This window comes from Chenopodium quinoa, unplaced genomic scaffold (genome assembly GCF_001683475.1).
Source record: "Chenopodium quinoa cultivar QQ74 unplaced genomic scaffold, ASM168347v1, whole genome shotgun sequence".
In the NCBI taxonomy this organism is placed as follows: Eukaryota; Viridiplantae; Streptophyta; class Magnoliopsida; order Caryophyllales; family Amaranthaceae; genus Chenopodium; species Chenopodium quinoa.
In genome coordinates this window covers 3,841,418-3,863,331 of record NW_018744633.1, presented here as the reverse complement: position 1 = coordinate 3,863,331, position 21,914 = coordinate 3,841,418, and the positions used below count along the sequence as shown (strand labels likewise).

Sequence of the window (21,914 nt, the reverse complement as noted above, 5' to 3'; positions counted from 1 at the left end):
AGATCGGAGTGTTTTTTTTTTAATCTCATGAAAAATTAAATCGTATATAGTTACTCTAAAATCTACTCAACCAATCAAAAGTTTGAAGTGCAAGAAGGTATACTAATACCACCATTAGTTTCCATACAATCACTTGGAGAATTATCGAGAGTAAGATAGATTTATGTTTCTTTGACTACTAGTCCCTTTTCAATCACCAATGTCAAGAGGTAAAACAAGGATTGTATTTGATGGCAAGTTATGATAATAGTCACTTTCATTCTCCTATAAAAGTTGTACCACTTCAATTCCACTCATATATAGTCACAATGTATTTCCTTCGATATTTCATATATTTGATTTAGACATAGGTTCTTTTCCCTCGACTAAAAGTCAATGTACTCTTTATCGGTTTTTCACTTAATTTATATGCTTTTACCGTTTTAAAAAAGCTGCAATACTTTGACTTTAAACGTGAGAGCTCGCTGTGAACAACTGTTACAATTTTTTAAAAACAAACAAAGTATTTTCCTATATGATTAACTAGGTTAAATCCCGTGCCATGCACGGTCATAATTAAACTTTACAACAAAATTTATAAAGAATGGTGTTAATTCAACAAATTTATCCAAAAAAAAAAAATATTTGTAACAAAATAATGGTCTCTAATTAAAGATATTGATGGTCAAAATTGTGTCTCAACAAATGTGCAAATCCAACCATAACTTATAAAAAAACGGAGGAGTATAATATAATAAAATGATTTTGTTAAGTTGTTCTTATAAACATTATGTGTATTTGTAAGATTTATACAACCAAAACTAATATTCCTATTTTTAATTAAAATAAATTTTAAGTCGGAGGAAAAAAAATTTATGATAATTTTGGATGATGATATATGTCAATACCTTAATTTTATACTATGTTAGTATATTTGTAACTAAAAGATTTATAGTATATAAAATATATGTTGAAAAATAATAATAAAAAAAAATTAATTGAGTATGATTGGATTAAATGTGTTGTCAAAATGGAAATAAGTAGTATTATGGTAGGTTATAAAATGAAAGTTATTAAAATTTGGCAAAAAAAAAAAAAAGGAAAGAAAAAAAGGCGGGAAAATTTTTTATAACATCGTGACAAGTATCACTTTAAGTTTGCTTTTAGTATAGGTTAATTGATTGGGAACTTTCAAGCTCTTTTAGAGCAAGAGTAAAGCGAAGAGAGCTCAGGGAGGAAAGTTTATCTAAAGTTAGTAGCTCTTATACGAAGTATTACTTTTCTAAACTTATTATTACATATTATCTTATACTCGTATTAAGGGTATGTCTTGATTTACTGAAAACAATTGAATTGAACTGATTGGGGCTGAAATGAATTATATATGAAAAAATAAAATTAGAAACTAAACTGAAATGAATTAATTAGAGTAGAAATGAAGTAAAGTGAACTGAACTGAAATTAAGCTGAATAAAACAGGCCTAAGGGCCTGTTCTTATTAGTTTCAGTTCAGTTCAGCTCAGTTCAGTTCAATTTAACTCCTAATTTTCTTCTCTTATAAAATATTCTTTTCAGTTCAGTTTAATTCAACTGATTTCAGTCTATTAGAACAGACTCTAAGAGGCTGTTTAGTTCACCTGATTTTAGCTAATTTGATCTGATTTGAACTTATTTTTTCTGATCTGATCTGATCTGAACTTATTTTTTTTGATCTGATCTGAACTTATTTTTTCTGATCTGATCTGATCTGAACTTATTTTTTTTGATCTGATCTGAACTTAATTTTTCTGATTTGACCTTATTTTAATTATTTCAATATTCTACTTTTAATTTTAATTATTATTAATGTTTAATTATTATTATTGTTATTATTATTATTATATTATTATTATTATTATATTATTATTATATGATATTATATTATTATTATTATATGATATTATTATTATTATTATTATTATTATTATATTATATTGTATTATATTATTATTATATTATATTATATTATTATTACTATTATTATTACTATTATATTATATTATATTATTATTACTATCATATTATATTATATTATTATTATTAAATAATAATAATAATATCATTATTGTTAATTGAATTCTTTTTAAAATTTCAAAAGGTGAGATTGTTACTGGAAGATAGGAGCAAAGGTGGGATTATTAGATTTCATTTTCCTTTTTTTATTTAAGCTTTTATATTTAACTTGTTTAGGGTGTTTAAGTGTTTTTTTATTCATTTGTTCCTCTATTGAACCTTTTTTTTTATATACAGAAAAATACTCTACCGAGTTGGAACCTCTCATAGGTTCTTCCGACCCATGTTAGCGCTAGGCTCCTCTATTGAAACTTGGAAGACATGATTTGGGTCACGCACGAATTACACTCCGTAAGTAAATTAAAAGTGCAAAAAAAAAAAATTAAAATGATACTCGTACAAAATAGATTGGTACTACATTTTTTAATGTTGTTTCATGCATGAGTTGTTTGCACTATATTGGTGTAACACGGTTACACACACTATTGCCCGAAATTATTGACTTTTTACAAATTACAATGAGTTGATCAAATAATAGACTAACTCACTCTTAGTTGTTTCAAATCAAGTTAGTTTTTAACATCACTTGTTTAAAACATATAATCATATTATATAATTAACCATTAACTAGATTATGGTGTGAATGATACTCCAAAAGTATCACAATAAGCTATAGAACATCTATTTTTATAAAATATAAAATAATTTATTTGTGAAATTCCAAAAGTAGAAAATGTGTCCGATTGAAAATTAAAATGCCCAAATAACCAAAATAACTTTGTCGTTAGTCTATGGCATTTAGGGCTGGCTTTCTGTAGTGAAAGAAATACTAATCTTATAAAAGAAATTACTACTCATAAGGTCAGAACCCATAAAAATGTGGACTGTTTGGTTGAGTTTAGAAAAGGCGTGGAATCACTGGAATTGAGTGATAAAGGTTTGGAATAGTGTGAAAATTAAAATTGGTAAAATTGTATGTAGTATAAGAGTTGAAGTGTTGAACTATAGAGTAGAGAATTGTAAGACCAAATTGCAAAACTAAAACTAAGAACACGTACTCTACAAATCAAACAACTCCATAAACTTGAAATCATCATTACCACCCTAATGAAGAAATATTATAGAAAAAATACAGCAGATGTAGCTACGAAATTCGTGTCGCTAGGGTTCATATAAACAAGTTAAAAAAGAAACATTTACATTTTTTCATTCATTAAGATCAAACGCGAGATTTCTACTCGTAAAATTTGTACATATCAATTTCACTAGTATCGATGGTTTAGTCACTGAGGAATCAATTCTGAACATGTATGTATGTTCAAAGAATCAAAGATGATAGCATTATTCAATGATCACAACATAATAAATGTGGTCAATTTTAGGGCAGAAAACACACAAGTACCCATAAATGTAACTGTACGTACTGTTAATTTTTTTGGTCACCCTGGGCTATTGCTTGCAGACCAAGGTTAAGGCTAAAAATGCGTAAATTATAAGCAACAGTCATGAAATTTACGACTCTTCAGTCTTCACTGTTTAAACTTATTCAGGCAAAGAGTTCTATCACCACTCTGACCACCTTATTTTCTCACTTAGTCAACCCATAGAGAGAGTGATAATGGGTCAATTTTGGTCTCTTTTCCAAAATATTTAAGATTTTTTGATGCAATAGTAACAAATAAATAAATAGATAAATAAACGATGGGATTGTATGTTATTCGAGTAAATCAAGTCCGAATATGACCACTTACACGCATATATGTTTTTAACTTCAAGTAAGGTAAGGAAAACGATTCATAATTAACCTTATTTTCAGCTATATAAGTTTAGCTTTTCAATTCATGTAGCAAATGCAGCATATAAATGATTTTTATTTTAATTAACCTTTTGGATTCATTTAATTATTTTTTTACTTTGTTTTATGTTCTTTAATTTTTCACTTTTTCAGATTTTGACCTTGCTTTTTTTTTTTCCCATAACAACTGTCTCACACTTTCTCTCTCCTCTCTGTTTTTTGTGCTTACTTTACACTCTTCACCATTGTTGCTACTCTTCACCATTTTTTTTTTTATTTTGAATTACTTTTTCTGTAATCTGAATTGGGTTTCTCGGTACTGTAATTTTACTGTCAGTCAATTCTAGAAATTTGAATTGGGTGATAAAAATATTAATTGGGAGTATTGGTAGTTTGGTACTACAGTTTTTTTTTGTGTATATATATATTTTTTCGTATTGCAATATCTCTTACCTACAACACATCAATCTCTCCCAAATTTTGTCCTTCTGTTGGTCATTGTAGTAGCTTGCTCGTATACAATCTCGTCGACAGGTAAATACCTTAACTCTTTGTTATTTTTTTTATTATATTTTCATAATTTCATCTACAATCATCACTTCATCTGTTGGGCGTCTATAGTATACAGTTGAATAATTTCAGAATTTATTTTACATACATACGAAGTATACATTTGGGAGCTTATAATGGTTCATTTGTCTGGATTTATAGTATACAGTTGAATAATTTCAGAATTTATTTCAGCACTCTATTGCAACAATTGAGTTGTACTTTAAACAAGTACTGGAAGCAATGGTTCATTTGTCTACCGAGATCATAAGACCATACCAAAGTTTGACCGTGGTGCCAAAAAAAATAGGTGACAGCACAAAATATTGGCCATATTTCAAGGTATTAAGAAACATTATTATTATCTTGCATTGTCATTATATTATTTTATGCATATGCAATATATAATCACTTATAAAATGTATCCTAAATGTTAATGAACTATTAGGATTGTGTTGGAGCATTGGATGGGACTCATATAAATGCAGTTGTAAGCGATGATGATGGTGTGGCACACCGAGGGCGTAAAGGAAAAAAAACATGGAATGTTTTGGATGCTTGTTCCTTTGATAGGCTTTTCACGTTTATCAACGTTGGATTTGAAGGTAGTGCTCATGATATTACTGTATGGAACCATTGCTTAACTGTACCAGAATTTCGATTTCCCCATCCACCTCCAGGTATAATTTAAAATAGTGTATGTTTTTACTCCATACATGACACTATACTAATATGCTGTATAATTTTATTTTGTAACAGGAAAATATTATCTAGTAGATTCTGGATATCCGAATACCGTTGGATATCTGAGTCCAATAAAAGAAAAAGATATTAGAACCCATTTGCCTGAATTTCGAAATGGTCCACCACCACAAGGCATGCTTGAACTTTTTAATTATCTTCACTCTTCACTTCGAACAACGATCGAGAGATGTTTTGGACAATTAAAAGGTCGATGGAAAATATTGACAATGATGCCACAAATGGACACTAAACATCAATTGGCAATTATGGTTGCTACATTCACACTTCACAATTTTATTCGATTACATGAGTTGGATATACCCATTGATAGTGGTATAGAAATCGAACCAAGAGCAGATTATGATTTGTTTAACGAGAATCGTAAAGCTGTAATGAAAGAAGTACAACTTAATATAGCGAAGGAAATTTGGAACGTCTTGAAATGAAAATTATATTTGTAAACGTTTATGATTTGGAGGCATTGGAGCTTATAATGAAATTTTAATTATTATCGTTTATTGTTTGTGCTATTTAATAACATAGACAATGTTGCTAGTTCAAACAAACGATAAAATCAAATCCGATACATCATAAATCAATAATAATAATAATAATAATAATAATAATAATAAATAATAATAATAATAATAATAATAAAATAATAATAATAATAATAATAATAATAATAATAATAATAATAATAATAATAATAAATAATAATAATAATAAAATAATAATAATAATAATAATAATAATAATAATAATAATAATAATAATAATAATAATTTGATCTGAACTTATTTTTTCTGATCTGATCTGATCTGAACTTATTTTTTCTGATCTGATCTGATCTGAACTTATTTTTTCTGATCTGATCTGATCTGAACTTATTTTTTCTGAAATAAATAAAAATAAGGTGAACTAAACAAGGCCTAAGTAAAGGCAAGGAGACAAGAACAAAGCCTTATTAGGTGTGAAGAGAAACAAAGCCTAACGCTGAAATAGAATAGTAGAATAGATACGATTAATAATTTAATAGTGTGTGTTGGGGAGACAAAAGGTCCTCTTTAAAACAAACGTACAAATGACTGAATTTGATTAACGACACTTTGCGTATAATACAGTACTTTTATTACTTTTTAAGGTTGACGTTTACACTTAATCATGCTTAAGCTTAACCAGGACACGTGGACACTTGTAATGGCGTTTGCAATATTTTCTTTTTTATAATTAAAAATTAAAATAGAGAATATAAGGGACTGTTTGAACCAGGTACCGGGGATATCGGACCTCATTCGCAAAATCTACTCTTTTTTTTTTTTTTTTTTTTTTTTTACAGGTGTCTCCTGTTTTCATGATATTCTTATTATCTAATAATAAGATCATGTGTCTAAATGTTAGTGCTCATTATTTTATTTTTTTTATAGGTCACTAAAAGTTCTAGAACTGATAAATTTATAATTTTACTTGGCTAGAAAATCATTGACTGCATTTTATCAGATTCTGAGAGTGACATTTTAACAGAAGGTAATCAACTTTTTAATAGGAAAAAGGTTAGTGCTCATTATTTTTGACTGCATTAAATACCTATGTAGCCTTGATTATATTGGTTTAATTCCAAAATAGTGGTTCAATCTTTGGTTAAGTAGAATTATGATTAGGTGACTCACTAATTAAATTGAATTTTCTCTTGATAAATCATAATTATTAAACGAACAAATTTTAGCACAGGTAGTTTTTGGCAATAGGAAAAATTTGTTGTGTATTGTATAAAAAAATAGGAAAATTTTGTTGTGTATTGTAATTACCTTTCGAAATGAGAAAGTTACCATTATAAAAATACTTAATATCTGTGAGAGTGTAGTGATCTTGAAATAGAAATATATTCAGTATAATATTAGTGAGTTCAAATTATATCCAAATGAAAAAAGAAAAAAAAAACAACAAATTTGAAATTATTGCTCTGTTGTCCATATTTGTTTTCAAAACCATTTTTTATAATTCAATTACCGCCCGACCAGACCGTATAAAGTTGTTTCATACCAATAACCTAATTAATACCCATCACGTCATTTTCATGCTAGCACCCTGATCGAGTAACAATGTGATATCATGTGATAACTCGTGATAATCAGATAATACATGCAGTTGGAGATCAAATATATTCCACACATATTAATGCTCTTTTTGGAACTCTTTTCAAATGAACAACCATACAACAATTCACAAGTCAATCAAAGAATTTACATAGCTGACAAATAGTCACAAACTAAAGAATCATTATTAGCATAATAACAGCTACGCGCAGATTCATAAACATGGATTTATACGAGTAGGATTTGAAAAAAAAAATAATTAGTGGAAATTTGTTAATTAGCAAAGTTAAATAAGAATAACAAAAGGGGATTTAATTATATAGAAAAAAAAAAGATTCAATTTTTTTTTTTATCAATGTCATCATATGTCTTGGTTTGTGAATTACAAGTTTACAACATTTAAGTGTAACAAAAAGGGGAAAAGGAGAAGTATTGTTTGAACTAAAAGTGTAATTAAATATCCTTTTTGCTAGATTGACATAAAATTTCTTAAAAATATAAAATAAAATAAAACTCTTGAATGAATAAAAAAAATAAAAATTATTCCACTTTTGCAATTCATATTAGACGACTAAAACTTTAGGTAAAGTTTTTATCCCTATTCACTCAATTAATGTTGTACACTTTAAGGCAATAAAAACGTAATTATGAATATCTTAATTTATTATATAATTCACACCTCTGTTTATATTAGACTAAAGATGGCATTGTACTAGGTTGAGTTGATCTATGATACAATACGACACAGTAGGATACGAAGTACAACACTAGACACTACATATGCTTGCAGTTTTGGGCCAATTTAAAAAAGACACAGTGATATGAATCTGTATGATGCCACACATCATCGACAATGAAAATAAATAAAAGGAATTAGGTATCGCATGACGCGGCATGGTAACACGTATTCTCGGCCATGCTTGAACCATTTTGTTTTAAATTTTCCTACACGAGTACACAATACTTAGGGCCTGTTCTCATACGTTTATTTTTCAGTTTAGTTCAGCTCCTAATTTCCTTTTCTTATAAAATATTAATTTCAGTTCAGTTTAATTTAGTTGAGTTTAATTCAGTTGAGTTCATTTAGTGAGAACAGAACCTTAGTGAGCAGTTGTTGACCATGTTTTGTGGCATAAGACATATGGGTTTGACATAGTAGTGTATAAATCTACATATATAAAAATCACCAAAAAGAAAAGGAGAATAGTATTTTCTTAGGTGGATATCCCTTTAATCCCTATAACAAATTGACAAGTGGACAAGAATCAACTACCATATACTCTTGTTCTAATCATAATTGCATGAATTAATCAAATCGGTAATGACAAAATTAACACTAATAATGAGCTACTCCGTAGCTAATTGATGAGTACGAGCCTATTCTAAAACCCTTTCAATCCCTTTCTATTTTTTGACCAATGATGAAGTTGGAGACTTGAGCGGGAGAGTAAGCTTTATACTGTAGATTTTACTTCGCTTTCTATGCCCATTTTTGTAAAGCTTTACAAACAAATTACTATCTCAGTTATATATTGTTTGTAATGATTTGACATAAAATGGAGGAAAAAAATGTCTACTCATTGCAAATAGTATGAAACGGAGGATACTAGTAAAGAAGTTTTGGCTTTCAAGTTCATACAAGGTCCAAAGGGATCGGATAAGATTAGTTTCTTTGTGAACCCTTTTGTAGTAAAACTAATAGCAACGAGATTAGAATCTTTGAAATACTTAGTAACTAAGTTAGAACCTGTGCGATGCACAGTTTATATAAATCCTATTTTTAATTTGTATATTTTTAAAATAAATCGCTATTATACATGTATATAAATAAGAATTACATATATTTTGTAATTTTTTAAAAAATTATATTTTAATCAAAATTATGATATGGTATCTGTTCCACGTTGTCTAATTTATAGTTCAATGTAGGAGGTCATTTATTAGTGTGCTATTTAAAATTGTTTCAATTTCCTACGATAAATTGATAGGTTTTAATTGTAATGTAGAAGCTTTTAATATTTAAATTTCAAAAATGTTAAATATGATAGTTCTATAAAAAAAAAAAAAATTGAAAAAAAGAAAGAAAAAAATATGACATTATCATTGCATTCAGGCGGGAAAAATTTTATTAAGAAAGTGACACGTGGGCAATGGTGACGTCAACAAATTCTATTTTAGTAATAGTCAACAAATCTTGTGATACGGAGTATCCAACTGTGTTAAAGCGCCGAGTTAACTCAATTGTCGGCCATGGCTTAATCTCTCTCTCTCTCTTTCTCTCTCCTCGTTTTTTAATTCAACCCAGAAATTAGAGTGAGAAACTGCTTTTGTAACTCCACCCAAATCTCATTTTTAATTATTCGATCTTGTTTTCATCTCCCCTTTACGGTCAATTTACGCTAAATCAAACCCTAATTTTCTGATTCTTTCCCCATTTTTATCTTACGATTTTGGGGATATTCCTTTCAATTTCACATTTCCAACGAAGATCCTTGAAGATCTGATTTCTAATCATTTTTCAAATTCCCCCAATTTCCCTCTTCTTTTTGTAGATTTGGGGAAATGGGTTTCCGATTAAACCCTAGAAATAGGTATTTGACTTACCGATTTGCTGTTCTGTCGATTTTTTTCATTGGGTTGCTGCTTGCTTCTGCTATCTCAGCTCAGGTAATTAGTTTCTTGATCTGTGAACAATTTCAATATTCTAAAATTTCTGGGAATTTTGAGATCTTATGAAGTTGTATTAATTTTTCAGGAAAGTGGTGATGATGATCAGAATGAGAGGATTGGTGGATCAGTAAAGGATTTGGGACGGCGTAGTAAGGTTTGAGGAATGCATTGATTTGACTAGATTTCAGTGATTTGAACGAATGTAGTGTGATTTGGTGCTAGAATTTCTGATAATTTTTGTTCATTTCATTGATCTTGATGGGATTGGTTTATTCATAGAAGTTTGATGCATTGATTTATTTCTATTAATCATTTTAAAATTGGGTTCTAATTCTTCTGTAAATGCATTAATAGTCTGATAATGATGAACAGTTTAACACTACTTTTTTTAGTAATGCTGCTGAAGTGCTGAATTTTGGTTACATGGCCTAAATCAAGAACATGATTTGTGATAAATGAGTTATCCAAGTCTCTGAGATGCAACGATAGTTATTTAGGAAGGGTTGGTTTATTCAGGGTTAGCTATATTGGAAGGGACACTTTATTCATTGATCTATGTACCATGCCTATGCAAGTGACAGGCATACCACAAGTTTGCAAATGTGCATTTGCCTTTAGCCTATGTAGTGCACTAAAAGCTCTATGAGGCAACATAGAAGATGATGAGTATTTTGTTTGTAGACTGTGGCAGTGGTTATATGGACACAAGATTTTCAACTCTTTTGTACTCCCTTCGTCCCTAAATTGCATTCCTACTTCTAGCATTTATTCCTCACATAATAGAGAAAAGTAGGAATGTAATTTAGGGACGGAGGGTGTATCATTATACTTCTTGCATATTACGAGTAGGCTTTTAGCTCAGGGATAGAACTAATAGAAGACCTGAATGCATTTATACATTGCTGTTGGCTCATTACAAATACCTGAATAAGCATATAAATTGCCAGTCATCATCTACATTAGACCTATGTGTTTCAGTTTGAAAATGTAACTTGTTAATTAGGAATGCATGCTCTTCATAAGGAGCATCTTTGATCTTTCATTATCCACGCTTGGGAAGAATTATATTAAACTTTGTCAATTTCTGGCATCTTTTATTAGTCATTGTCAAATAATGCAATTACTTTATTGCGTCAGAGTGCAAATTTTAGTAGCAATTTGTGGTGAGTTGGTGGGGCATAACTTTTGTCCTTTTGAAGGGGTAAGATATTATGGTCAATAGGGCGACAATGATATGAGAGTTCCATGATTAAAGCTCTTTCAATCGAAATTGCTAGTGGCCTACCTTAAAGCTGCAAGGTTTTGAAATCTTGTATCATAAAGAGTTGTTTATTTATTTAATGTTTATTTTAGTGAAGGGTTTTACTGACATAAGACACATCAAAGCAAATACACTAAGAGCTATCTAACTTTTTAACTATTTGTCAACTGTTGCTAAAATCTTTCGATACTGAAGCTAAGAAGTCATGATTATTGCTGTTTGTTGCTTCATGGAGTGGTGTATTGCCTTTTGATTTTTCATTATCTGTGGCTGGGATATATGCATAGCCTAATTGTCTTTTTGGATCTGGTTCACTTGTCATAAAAAACTGCAGTTGTTTTTATGTTGCCGAGTTCAAGATTAGCTAGAATTTATTGTGAATATTACCATTAGAGTCGTTTTGGAAGACAAGCATGAGGAAATTAATATGTGAAGAATGGGAGAGTACAAGCGTACTGGAGCTGCTCAAGCTGAGAGTTTGTTGCGAAGTTCTTTTAAAAGACTCCAATGGTGATAGTCACTGTACATTTGTGAAGTTTTGAACTCATGCAGTATAGAATCTTGCAGTTCTGGTGACAATTGGCCCAAGAGGCTACAAGTGATATCTATGTTTGATCCCTTCCAGGGATGGTGACAATTTAGAAGGCTGTCACGACTTCATGCAGCAGCATGTAATGCATATTCAGATATATCTTAGTTACTAATGTATGTGTACTTAATGAATGACAATGGTGAGGTTTAGACAATTTAAGGTTTAAGTTGACAAAATCTGGAAATGTGCTATTGTGTGAGGGACAGTGGATGAATTTAGTTATCTAGGCAGGTTCCCTCCTCTGATCTCACCTCTTTATTTCTCGGACTCTGGAATTTAGACTTCCCATTTTGCTGGTTTCTTATATGTTGTATCAGGCTTGTATTGATAGTTAAATCAATCCTTTCATTTGGTCTTATTTCCTTCATCTTACCATAGTTATTTTCCCATTTATGTTCTCCTTATATTATCAAAGAATATCTGTGTGGATGTCTTGCTCTATTATGCTTACAATAATACACAATGTTGGCTTTATCATTAATATATATGTGTGTTGGTGGGTGAGTCTTTGGTGTTGGTGTAGATATGTTTTAATACCTGTAATATGAATACATCTCAAGATTACAAATATGGGTTATTGTTGCAGATTGTGCTGGAGCACCTGGGAAAAGATGCTGATTCCATACATTTGGGCATAAATTTGGACTCTGGTTTAGGAGTTTTTGATGCCTTCTTTGCAAGTTTATGTATGATACTTGTGAGCGAGGTTTGTTCTCTGGCCACTACTGTAATAATATTCAGATCGTTGTACATTAAATCATAATGTATCATCACCACCTATTGTTACTATTTACTCTTAGTTCTCTCCATCTTATCTTTCAGTGTCCACTCCTGCTAGATTCATGCATATGTAATTATGTAGGGCTTAATAGCTGATGATTTTGTGATAGATCGGAGATGAAACATTTATCATAGCAGCTTTAATGGCAATGCGTCATCCAAAGTCCATTGTATTATCAGGAGCTCTCAGTGCCTTGGTTGTGATGACAGTAAGTTTTTTTTTTTTATTTTTTATTTTTTTTCTCCCCCTCTTTATTTAGCAAGAATTTTCTCTTTATCTTCTTGTACTTCCATGTGATTTTCTGCAACCACATGCATTTGCAACTATGGAAGATAATGTGTTGTGCTTTGGTGAGGCTCATTGATGTGATTTTGTCAATAGGTTCTCTCCACTGGACTTGGTAGGATAGTTCCAAATTTGATATCAAGGAAGCATACAAACAGTGCAGCTACAGGTATATCTTGTATATGCTGTTAATGTTGTGTTCTTTGTTGTGTGTGGGGAAGGGTTAGCCTTCTTTTAGATAGTTATACTACTATTTCATGCATATTTTATTTAATTTAATTTTATTGTGTGTGGGGATGGATGTGTGATTATTTATCTCTGAACCCCAAAATGTTCAAATATCTTATTTTCTGCGTTGTTGGTATCTCATTAGCTATTTTTTTTATGCATATTTAACCAACACAGATGTTCCATGGTGCATTAGCGGCACTTGTAGGAGTTGATTTGCAGTTTGTCTAGAACTATGCACTTTTTCTCAGTTTATTCAATACCCTAAGCAGTAATGTGAGCTAACATTTAACAATTCCCCCACCCACCCACCCACACTCAAAACACTGAAAAATCCCTAGTTAATGACTGCTGTTTCATATTGCTTGATTATTTTGCTTATCAACTTATTGGGTTATGTGCTATATTTATTTTTTTACAATGTATATTTTCTTTTTTCCCTGCAGTTCTTTATCTATTTTTTGGTTTGCGTCTGCTTTACATTGCTTGGAAGTCTGATCCTAAAGCATCACAGAAGAAGGAAATGGAAGAGGTATGTCATCATTCCTCTTTCTGCTTTAACTTCTTTGCATTTTGCATGTGGATGCTTCTTTCTTGTTGGTTGCCTTTATTTCTTTTTTCTGGGAGCACTATGTGGCATGCCTTTGAACATATATTATTCTTGTAATCAACAAAGTGCTAGTATGTTACTTGTGCAATTTATGATTGAATTTCATTATCTTTTTTCTTTGGGTTATGAGACTGGTTTTGTTTGATGTTTATGTATCGATCAATAAGACTCCTTGACATCACTGCTTAGTGTGTTGCAATGAGTGGCTCTAATGTTTATTTAGTGTTCTGTGTTTTTTTTACTTTGTATGGCTTTTATATTTGATACCTGTCCTTGGATTAATTGTTTAGAGAAATTTTCTTATATTGCCTGACTTTATTGGGAGCAAGGACAATTCATGGCTGCATGCCTGGAACATTATATCCCCCTCTGTAGTTCCCTTGTAATATATGAAACACCGAGGCTGACTCTTGCTTTAGTAGTTGAGTAGCTATGTAATTTCTGCTTACAGATTTGGGGTGCCTCCGTATTTATTAAAATTCTTTTACTTAATATCTGGTTTAATTTTTATTTTATTTATTTACATATATATTTTTCCAGGTTGAAGAAAAGCTCGAGGGAGGACAAGGCAAAACATCCATACGCCGTTTCTTATCAAGATTTTTAACTCCTATATTCTTGGAGGTATGCTTGAAACTGATTTATATATTTAATTAATTCTTCTAGTATCTGGAAAACAAAATATATGCAATCCCTCATTATATCTAATTATTTATAAGGGAGGTCATGCTAATGTTATTTTAAAATTGTCATTGAACCTCTTAGAAGAGTCTTACTGCAACGCGGATCATCTAATATTGTTGCTTTACATATTTTGCAGTCATTTATTCTCACCTTCTTGGCTGAATGGGGGGATCGTAGTCAGATTGCTACAATTGCTGTAAGTTCAACTTCCATTGAATTTATAAACCATAAGCACTTATACAAGTTTTCTCTCTGCCTTTTAAATTCATGACAATATGACTTGCATTGCTTTAAGCAGCAGCTATAATCTCAGTGAACGGGAATATTGTCATGCTACTAGCTCATAATTTCAATTTGTCTTGTGATGAATTCTTTTGTTGCATCGTTTCTCATTTCCTTGCTAGTTTTGCATGTCGTTGTTTTGCTTCTAATAATAACTGTTGCCTGCTGTTTTCTTTACGAGTCATCAAGCCCTTGATTTTAAGCACAAGGAAAATATGTAAATGTGGACAGAGTTCCTGTGGTTCTGGTTTTATTTTTGCGTAATTGGCAAATCTATCTTATTTTCACCAAAAGTAGTAAAGCTGGAGCATGCATTATAAATTTATAATGGGTTTTGCTTTACATGTATGGATTGCTTTTGTACGAAATTTTGTCCTGGTTCTTGACTTGCAGCTTTGATAACTCTAATGAAAATATTATCTTGATACCACAGCTGGCCACACACAAAAACGCGTTGGGCGTATGCGTGGGGGCCATACTGGGCCATTTGGTCTGCACTTCAGTAGCTGTGGTGGGAGGAAGCATGTTGGCGTCCAGGATCTCACAACGTACAGTCGCCACCGTCGGTGGCTTCCTCTTTTTAGGATTCTCCTTATCATCATACTTCTATCCTCCACTATAGTACAAACTTATGGATTTGTTGGCTAACCACATTCATGTAATGCCATCATGTCACTTTTCTTTCCTTCTCTCTATTCAGAATCTTTACAGTATTTCATTTTTTTTTTTAAAAAAAGAAGATATATTAGTATAATACTAGTATGTTAGCTTTCCTTTTAATGTCTGTTTGGGGTGTAAAATTTTTGATCATGTAAAGAAGGGGAAGTTTCCCAATTTTTTCTACCATAAATTTCAAATATAGTTAATCTCATTTAGAGTTGCATACTTGCATGATATTGGATCTCGCGGAATTAAAATTTACTACTGATGTGTTTAGTTTACGCTTTTTCTTTGCAAAGTTGAGAGCAATTACTTCTGATCCTTTCAATTCAAATAAGGCACTAGTGCGAGAAGTTATCTTGGACCCTGACCCATTATTCACAGCAATTATCACACTTGTGTAAGATTTGCCTTCAAAACAGTATCCGTTGGCCTGTTGCCGCTAAGAATTCAGGCTGTGGGAGAAGGATCGCGCTCGAAAATATTTACAGTACTGTGAAGCTGGGTAGGATCGAGAAACCTGAGTTCATGCTACATTTGTTTTATCCTTATACTTCCTCCGTTAAATGTTAATTGCAACAAAGGATATTTTTTGTGAGATAAAAAAATTCCTTTGTAGCAATTAACATTTAACGGAGGAAGTATATCAAACGAGTCGTGAAATTAGTACTTATTAGGAATTGAAGCATGATATAAGGTAGCTCTAGTTAAGTACAGCAAAATTATGCTCGAATCAACTCACAAACCTTGTCTCACGGCACAAGGAGAACCAATTTCTTGTCTCACGACACAAGAGAGCCGAAAACCTTTTTTTTTCATCATCTTTGAGAGTCAAAGACACACCAACAATTTTATTTTGATCTCAATGCTTAGAAAAGCCACGCATGATGTAATGTATACATCAAGTCATCAACTCAAACTCTGCACCAACACTAACTTGCTAAAAAAAATTGGTAATTTTTGCTAAAGGATCATCCCACCGGTGGGTTTAATTTCTAACCCACCGGTAGGGGGGAAATTTTTTTATGAACGGTCCCAAGATTTAACCTGCTCTTGATACCATGACAAATTAGAGAGAAGAGAGAATGAATAGCTTTTGTATTGCTTGATTATTATTCTATCAGTAAGTTGAGTATTTATACAAAACCTATGCTCATGAGATAGGAAATAATCTTCCCAAAAGATATACCATTTATCCTAATGATATATTCAATAAATAATATCTTCACATATCATAAACCTATGCGAGTACTTATTGAATGACTGCGAAGACCAGTTGTATTAGCATCTAGATTTCCTCATGATTAGTACAATATGATTATGAAGTTGGATATTTATTGTACCTGTATGACATTGACAATATAATGCCTGAATTTGTCAAAAATCCTCCATTTACTACATTAATACGACAAATCAGCCTACATATAATGTTCCAAAAATGTTGAAATATGATTGAATATATTGTAATTGGAAATTTCAAATTAATCAATTTAATTGTGTTTAGAGTATAATGAGGCATATCAAGCGGGAGATTAGGTTCGTGATTACAACTACATTACGTTTAGAGTATACTTTATTTCTTCCTACTATAGTCCAATAAAAATATAATTTGGACATTTGTAGAAGTCAATCAACATAAATTTATTAACTTTGTTGAAAGATGATTGAATACAAGAATAATTTCTTAAAGCTTCAAAAGAACTAATAACAGAATATACCAACATTATTCGGCGAAACTATTAGTTTTCATTCAACTTCCTGTCAAGAAAGAGCCATGTTAATAGCAATGAACTGTCAATGAAGTCATAGACTTTATTATCATGTAGATGATCATTCACGTACTTTACTCTTACAACTTTAACGACTCGTTTAGTAGGTAGTATAACATTGATACTTTATGATAATGAATGAATTTACACTGTAATATAATGCTCTAAGAATAGCTTCATTCAATCATTCATACAAAATGTTAAAGAGTACATAAAATTCATTATCAGACGATAAAACAAGACGCACAACAAGTTGTACGGAGTATATTCCTAACAAAAAATCAACATCATACAGAAACCTTAGGTTCATGAGTCATGGTAATAGACAGAGACTCCGCTGAGCTCGCTAGCAAACGACAAAACAAGACGCAGGAACAAGTCATAGGATGATAAAAACCAATAAAAAAAGAAATATGTACACATAAATAGTACTACTAATGACCTCTTCAACTCAAAAGTGTACAAACTACAATATAAAGTTGAACCCAAAATAACATCTAACACATTATAATCTAATTTCAGAACAAAAAATAGTACGAAAAGTACAACATGGCTTCCAATATTGTTGGAGAGAATTACGAGTTATCTGAAACAAAAAAATTTGTTCTGCCAGTTGATACAGAAAATAAGGCCACAATTTTCCCATTATTTTCAATTGCAAAGCCTCATATGGTAGCATTTCATTTGAGTTGGTTTCAATATTTCACTTGTTTTCTGTCAACATTTGCAGCTCCGTCTCTGTTACCAATTATCCGTGATAACCTTAATCTTACAGCCAGTGACATTGGTAATGCAGGGATTGCATCTGTTTCCGGGGCAATTTTTGCCCGTCTTGCCTTAGGTTTTGCCTGTGACATGACAGGTCCTCGCCTCGCTTCTGCAGTCACCTGTTTACTCACAGTACCTGCTGTTTACCTCTCTGCAATGGCTAGCACACCTGTTAGTTACTTCCTGATGCGGTTTTTTACCGGATTTTCTCTAGCCACTTTTGTGTCTACACAGTATTGGATGAGCTGTATGTTCTCCCCTAGAGTAGTTGGTATAGCTAACGGTCAGTCGGGTGGATGGGGGAACCTCGGCGGAGGAGAAGCTAACCTTGTCATGCCACTTCTTTACAGTTTAATCCTCAAGTGTACTGGACCTGAAACAGCATTCACTGCCTGGAGGATTGCATTCTTCATACCGGCTTTTTTTCAGATGTTTTCGACGTTTGCTGTTATGCTGTTAGGCCAAGACCTTCCTGATGGGAATTTTCTTCGCCTTCAGAAGTCTGGTGAAATGCACAAGGACAATGCTAAGAAGGTTATATATCATGCAGTCACCAATTACAGAAGTTATATCACTGCTATAGGATATGGATTCTGTTTCGGAGTTGAACTAGCCGTCACAAATGTCATTGTTTTCTACTTCTATGATCGGTTCAATCTTAACCTTAACCTTGCAGGAATTGTTGGTGCACTATTTGGCCTGGTTAACATTTTCTCTAGGTCATGTGGTGGATTGTTTTCGGATTTCATGGCGAAAAAGTATGGAATGAGGGGGAGATTGTGGGGGTGGTGGGGTGTTCAGACACTAAGTGGTGTAATGTGTATTACTATGGGACGCCTTGACACTTTAAGCGCTACCATTGCAGTCATGTTGATCTTTTGCTTTCTTGTTCAAGCTTCTGAAGGACTCACATTTGGGGTTGTTCCTTTTGTCTCAAGAAGGTAAATTAATCATACTACTACAATAATTTCTCTGTTTTTTTCTCTGTTTTATATGTCTTAGCGTAAAAAGTAAAATATCAACTTTTTATAATTTTTTTCTTGCTACAGTCCTACAGATGCTAACTTGTAAAAGTTGTACGTACGTGTGTTTTTTTCAGATCTTTGGGGTTGGTATCGGGCATATCAGGAGCAGGAGGAAACGCGGGTGCAGTGATATGTCAAGCAATATTCTTCAGAGGTTCACAATTCAAAATAGAAGATGGAATAACATACATGGGTATTATAATCATTGTTACAACCCTTAGCTTAGCATCGATATATTTCCCTCAATGGGGCGGTATGTTGGTCGGTCCAAAACAAGGTGTTACAGAAGAAGACTACTACATGAAGGAATGGGATGCAGATGAGCAGGCAAAAGGGCTTCATAAAGTAAGCATGAAATTCGCCGAAGGCAGCAGGAATGAGAGAAGTTCTACAGCCAAGCATTATGTATCAGAAGAAGATGGTAGCACACGACGGGGCACACGGCCAGCCAATGTCTAATAAGCTCTAGTAATTCTAGCTTGACTGGCTTTCTGTTTGTAATACATGATTTTTTTGTTAAATTATTGAGAATTTGTGCCTATGAAATAACAAATATATATACTTCCAAGTCTTAGATCAGTTCATATTGGTGTAGATTTATCTTCACAACATGATTGATTGCATGCATAAATCAAGATCGTCTTTTTAATAAATTTACAAAAGTAAATGACACCAATGTCTTGTCTAAAATATAATTATTCTCATGTGAGTTGGGATTAATTGTCCCACATTAATGAAATAATTAAAGAGAGACGAATAATAAAATGCAAGTCTATAACGTTGGTAAGCTTCTATCTTTCTCCAATTATATCGGCAATTGGTTTTAGAATGAACTTGACATCACTAAACAAAAGTAAAGTTGATATGGCGGCTTGACAATTTTTAAGGTATCACGTATTACGTTTATGGTTCTAACACTTCATTCACCCAAGCTATGTTCAACTAATTAGATCGCGATCACATTTTTTGGAAGAAGGTATGTGAACTTGGGAAATTATACGAATTATCAAGGTGTTGTTTTAGCTTAGGCTTTTTTTTTTTTAATAAATATATTAGCTTAGGCTAATTAAAACTACTAACTAGCTATGTACGGAATAATAGCATTATTTGAAAATTAGATGAGCCTTGGAACTCCTGATTTGAAGCTGTGATTAGGGGTGAACATGGTCTGGTTTGGTGCGGTTTGAGTCTAAACCAAACCAAACCGCAAAATACGGTTTGGTCAATTTTCCAAACCAAACCAAACCATATTAGTATTGAAACCAAACCAAACCAAACCGTAATAATGCGGTTTGGTGCGGTTTGGTTTGCGGTTTATGATGAGACGACATTTTTTCCTAAAACATGTCAAATATTAATAAAGTTTAAATAATTAGCCCAAAGGGATTAAATTTTACTACAAAGTTTTAATAAAAATAACAACCAACTAATCAGGTGCTAAGTGCTAACACAATAAGAGCAATATGAGTTATATGACCTATTGAATTTTAAGTATTGATATTTGAGAATGAGTATAGAGTATAGTAGTATACTGACCGTATAGTCTTCTAATGATTTTTCATGTTTTTTTTTTTGTTTTTTTAATTTTTTATAATACATAATAACTATTTTAATTTAATTAAAAATCACATAAATATTAAAATGCGGTTTATTGGTTTACGGTTTGGTTTGGTTTATAATTTTCGAAAAACCAAACCAAACTGCAAACCAAATTTCCCCAAAAATTGAAACCAAACCATATTTTTCTAAACCGTAAACCAAACCAAACCACTAAAATACGGTTTTGTCTGGTTTGGTTACGGTCCAGACCAAACTGTGTACAGCCCTAGCTGTGATATGCATATATATCACAATGGATCACAATGGCAAATGGTGTAATTTGGGAGAAAAAAAAAAGGAATTCATTCAATCAATTTCTTATTATTTTTTCAGAGATGTTGTACATACATTGACATGCAAGTATAAAAATCAGTTAATAGATAAATAACTAAAGGAGAAAATATATAAATAGTGTAAAAGTCGAAATTTTGCACATATATATATAAACAAAATGTGCATATGAATACATAATTATTCATGAAATGACAAGGGAATGTGGTGGATGTTAAGACAATGTTGATTAAACAAAGGAAGAACTTTAATTACTACATAAATCGACAAAGGTACGGTGTTAGCCGTATAATACTAGACTGAGTAAAATATATCCAATACAATTCGTTTGCATGCATGTGGCATAATAACTGAAGCAGTAAGTCAAACTATAACCTTACTTTGCGCCAAAAAAGAAAATTAAAAAATTAGTCAAGATAACTTAGATAAGTAGAGTTTAAAGTCAATACCTCACGTTACTAATCATTTCACGTGAAATAATAGTTTATGAAGTCCTGCCCCTAAATTCTTGAAACGCGTTTCTGGCTTTTGTTAATTTTATACGTAGATTTTTTTTTTTTTTTTTTTTTTTTTTTTTTTTTGTAAAACTTTGTAGATGATAGATAGGAAGTTAGGAACAAGTATATTACTTGAACGGTTGAATCCTATAAGGCTAAAATAATACTCATAACGAATTAACGAGTTGAAATATATATATATATATATATATATATATATATATTTATTTATTTATTTTTATTTTTTTTATTTTTATAAATGTTCATATTTATTTAAAGAACACCTTAGAAAAACTATTCAAAGAGTTGAATTAGATATATACTAGTTTTGTGTCCCGTGCGATGCCCGAGTTGTTTATGGACTTTTAAAATAATATATATATATATATATATATATATATATATATATATATATATATATATATATATATATATATATATTTTATAATTCAATTTGATTGAATATAGAATTCTAAATTAACTTTTTTTGCTATAAAATCTATCTATATTTATCCAACGTAGTATGACACTTGGCGAAAAGTTAAAAGCTAAATGATGATGTTGTGTTGTGGCCTAATTATAATTTTATTATTTGATATAATATTATCGAAAATAAAACTCTAAACAACAAACTTATTTTAAAATTCTATCCTAATTTGATTGAAAATGGAATTTTTAACTAACAGTCTATCTAAAT

At 31.3% G+C, this 21,914-nt stretch overlaps 3 protein-coding genes across 3 annotated transcripts; all 3 read left to right on the top strand.

Annotated features, from left to right (window-relative positions):
* The first annotated feature begins 3,984 nt into the window (after positions 1-3,984).
* On the top strand, positions 3,985-5,565 carry LOC110701584. The gene is made up of 3 exons (XM_021879217.1): positions 3,985-4,717; positions 4,824-5,055; positions 5,135-5,565. Exons 1-3 carry the CDS (start codon positions 4,619-4,621, stop codon positions 5,563-5,565), a joined length of 762 nt encoding a protein of 253 aa, XP_021734909.1. The 5' UTR covers positions 3,985-4,618.
* Positions 5,566-9,415: 3,850 nt separating this feature from the next.
* Positions 9,416-15,493, top strand: LOC110701096 (GDT1-like protein 3). The gene is made up of 9 exons (XM_021878688.1): positions 9,416-9,882; positions 9,971-10,039; positions 12,325-12,444; positions 12,629-12,727; positions 12,901-12,973; positions 13,479-13,564; positions 14,183-14,266; positions 14,463-14,522; positions 15,042-15,493. Exons 1-9 carry the CDS (start codon positions 9,778-9,780, stop codon positions 15,228-15,230), a joined length of 885 nt encoding a protein of 294 aa, XP_021734380.1. The 5' UTR covers positions 9,416-9,777; the 3' UTR covers positions 15,231-15,493.
* A 2,093-nt stretch (positions 15,494-17,586) lies between these two features.
* On the top strand, positions 17,587-19,347 carry LOC110701583 (high affinity nitrate transporter 2.5-like). The gene is made up of 2 exons (XM_021879216.1): positions 17,587-18,746; positions 18,905-19,347. Exons 1-2 carry the CDS (start codon positions 17,587-17,589, stop codon positions 19,287-19,289), a joined length of 1,545 nt encoding a protein of 514 aa, XP_021734908.1. The 3' UTR covers positions 19,290-19,347.
* Positions 19,348-21,914: the final 2,567 nt, after the last annotated feature.

What these genes read in the sequence shown, in the direction of transcription:
- LOC110701584 (XM_021879217.1), top strand. Translation starts at nt 4,619, where the DNA reads ATGGTTCATTTGTCTACCGAGATCATAAGACCATACCAAAGTTTGACC. An exon ending in AATATTGGCCATATTTCAAG is followed by an intron (nt 4,718 to 4,823) that starts GTATTAAGAAAC and finishes ATGAACTATTAG; the next exon opens with GATTGTGTTGGAGCATTGGA. An exon ending in ATTTCCCCATCCACCTCCAG is followed by an intron (nt 5,056 to 5,134) that starts GTATAATTTAAA and finishes ATTTTGTAACAG; the next exon opens with GAAAATATTATCTAGTAGAT.
- LOC110701583 (XM_021879216.1), top strand. Translation starts at nt 17,587, where the DNA reads ATGGCTTCCAATATTGTTGGAGAGAATTACGAGTTATCTGAAACAAAA. An exon ending in GTTCCTTTTGTCTCAAGAAG is followed by an intron (nt 18,747 to 18,904) that starts GTAAATTAATCA and finishes TGTTTTTTTCAG; the next exon opens with ATCTTTGGGGTTGGTATCGG.
- LOC110701096 (XM_021878688.1), top strand. Translation starts at nt 9,778, where the DNA reads ATGGGTTTCCGATTAAACCCTAGAAATAGGTATTTGACTTACCGATTT. An exon ending in GTATGATACTTGTGAGCGAG is followed by an intron (nt 12,445 to 12,628) that starts GTTTGTTCTCTG and finishes ATTTTGTGATAG; the next exon opens with ATCGGAGATGAAACATTTAT. An exon ending in GTCAGATTGCTACAATTGCT is followed by an intron (nt 14,523 to 15,041) that starts GTAAGTTCAACT and finishes TTGATACCACAG; the next exon opens with CTGGCCACACACAAAAACGC.